Source organism: Mus caroli, unplaced genomic scaffold, assembly GCF_978045245.1.
Source record: "Mus caroli unplaced genomic scaffold, Mus_caroli_1 scaffold_2, whole genome shotgun sequence".
NCBI lineage: Eukaryota > Metazoa > Chordata > Mammalia > Rodentia > Muridae > Mus > Mus caroli.
Genome location: NW_028227257.1, coordinates 90,498,866 through 90,501,585, shown reverse-complemented (window position 1 = coordinate 90,501,585; position 2,720 = coordinate 90,498,866). Strand labels below are relative to the sequence as shown.

Here is a 2,720-nt window from a genome sequence, read left to right as displayed (position 1 = left end):
TGGGGAAAGAGGCAGAAATGGGAAGAGAAAGAATAAATTCTCTCCTTTGTGAGACCACTGACATACTAGTGAAAGTCACAGTTACAGTTAAGAGAAAATATTTCTTATAGCATCAATCAACATTTCTACCATTTCTCTACTTTGAATGTATACCAAAAACAGAAATGATATTCTTAGGTGTCCTCACCTCATGTAGCTTCATTTATAAACAATACTAAACAGCAGAATTTTCCCCAACCTTTAGCATGATCCTAATTGACAAAATAGTTTAACATTTAGAAAAAAAACTATAAAGTACTGTGATGACTAGAGGCACTTTGTAGCCTTAACAAGTATGCATCCAACAATACGAAGAAATCATGAAAGGATCATGAAAGAAGGAACCACGAGAAGCCTGGCACAGAGCTGCTGTTCTAGAATTAATTATACTCAGTGAGATATAAGCCCAAATGTTCTTTTATTTTCCATAATAACTCTGCAATTCTGTCTCTGTCCCTGGGTTCATGTGCATCCTATGATACAGAGGGATGATACATACATAACACAGACCTGTACATTGAGTGAGGCTTCAAGCTTTAGTTCTTTAGTGTCTCACTTACTTTCATGCTGAGTTTATAGACCTTTAACATTCACAATCATGCACAAATGTAATTTCAAACAAATTGAGATTCATGATATTTGTCCTATAAGAACTAAACCCAGCACTGAAAGAAAGTCCTATTTAAGATTATCCCCTGGATTTAATTTTAAAAAATAATTGGCAGTAAACCATCAGCCAATAAGCATAAAAGACTTTGGTTGGTTGAACTATTACAATGAAGTATTAGTAGTAAGTCAATCTACTTCTCATCTTCAAAATTACTTGCACACAATGATCTTAACTGAAGAAGTAAGAATGTAGGGTTTTTTCATTGTTGTTTCAGACATTCCAACAATGAAATCACAAAATACTTTATCTTAGATTTTAAAATATCACATAGGTATTCTCTTGTTTTTCAGATGATCATGTCCACAGAACCTGGACTAACCCAAGGGAAAGGATGAGCAATGTCACAGAATTCATCCTCCTGGGCCTGACCCAAGACCCAGATCTGCAGAAATTCTTATTCGTTGTGTGCTTAATAATCTATTTGATCACACTGGCAGGTAACATGCTCATCTCAGTCACCATCTTCATCAGCCCAGCCCTGGCTACTCCCATGTACTTCTTTCTGTCCTACTTGTCCATCATAGATGGTTTCTACTCTTCTTCCATAGCACCCAAAATGATCTATGACCTAATCTCTGAGAAGAGCACCATATCGTTCAATGGCTGCATGACTCAGGTTTTTGCTGAGCACTTTTTTGCTGCAGCTGAAATCATCTTGCTGATTTCCATGGCCTATGACCGCTATGTAGCCATCTGCAAGCCCTTGCACTACATGACCATCATGAACCGACCTCTGTGTGTATTCCTGGTGGGGGCTGCTGTAATCTTAGGATTCATCCATGGAGGGATACAGATTTTGTTTATGGCCCAGTTACCATTCTGTGGCCCAAATATCATTGATCACTTTATGTGTGATTTAATACCACTCCTGGAGTTGGCCTGCACTGACACTCACACTCTGGGACCCCTGATCGCTGCCAACAGTGGGTCACTGTGTTTACTCATTTTCTCTATGCTGGTTGCTTCCTATGTGGTCATCCTTCGCTCCCTGAGGAATCACAGTGCAGAAGGGCGTCGCAAAGCCCTGTCTACCTGTGCCTCTCATGTCACCGTTGTTGTCTTATTCTTTGTACCTTGTTCATACCTGTACCTAAGGCCCATGACCTCCTTCCCCACTGACAAAGCTGTAACTGTGTTTTGCACCCTAGTGACACCTATGCTGAACCCTCTGATCTATACCCTCAGAAATGAGGAGGTCAAAAGGGTTATGAAGAAGCTCTGGGGTCGAATGTGGAAAGCTGGTGATATGTAAACCTGGTGATTTGTATTCTTAGAAACAGTCTTTAGCGCTGTTCCATGGACAATTGTTCTCCTTAAATGATAGTGGTGGTGGTGGTGGTGGTGGTGGTGATAATGATGAATTATATATTATCTGTACTATAGTTCCATTGAATAATAATTATATATTTAAATGTAGTACATTGTGACAATCCATGCAGATGTGATCAAATCGTCGTGAAAAGTGTTTCAATCCTTTTGAGATTTGACCTTCTGATATGTATTATAATGATACATACTGCCCCCAAGACCTCGTTGGTCCCAGGAATGAGTGAATCTGCATGTACAATGCTCCTTAATTTAAAACTATTGGTTAAATAAAAATGCCAACAGCCAATAGCTAACCAGAAGAGACTTAGGCAGGGTTTGGAGTTCCTGGGCATGGGGTCTGAGTGACCACTCAAGGAGATTAAGGAGACTGAACAAGTGGTGAGAGGAGAAGATGCCATAGGGTAAGAATCTTAAAATCATGGTGATGAGGGCTGGCCAGCTGAAGTAAGAGAAGCCCAGATAGAACATAGTAAGTAATAGCTCAGGGTTATCCAAAGGGAAGTAGGCTCTAATGGCATAGAGGGTAGATATCTGCCCACCTTTAGTGCTGACAATTGTTTATTATAAATTAAATGTCACATATATCTTCTATCTGTTAACTGAATACTCAAAGCCCCTGACTGAGATAAAATATTTTCTGCAACAATATCCCATTGAATGTCCATTGTTTCTTTGCTTCTTT

The 2,720-nt window shown here is 39.4% G+C and overlaps 1 protein-coding gene across 1 annotated transcript; it reads left to right on the top strand.

Annotated features, from left to right (window-relative positions):
* The first annotated feature begins 1,040 nt into the window (after positions 1-1,040).
* LOC147005874 (olfactory receptor 4C45-like) lies at positions 1,041-1,961 on the top strand. Its single transcript, XM_085829790.1, has one exon. The coding sequence runs from the start codon at positions 1,041-1,043 to the stop codon at positions 1,959-1,961; it is 921 nt and encodes a 306-aa protein (XP_085685916.1).
* Positions 1,962-2,720: the final 759 nt, after the last annotated feature.

Bases quoted from the DNA above. Each gene is read 5' to 3' on its own strand.
- LOC147005874 (XM_085829790.1), top strand. From the start codon at position 1,041: ATGAGCAATGTCACAGAATTCATCCTCCTGGGCCTGACCCAAGACCCA.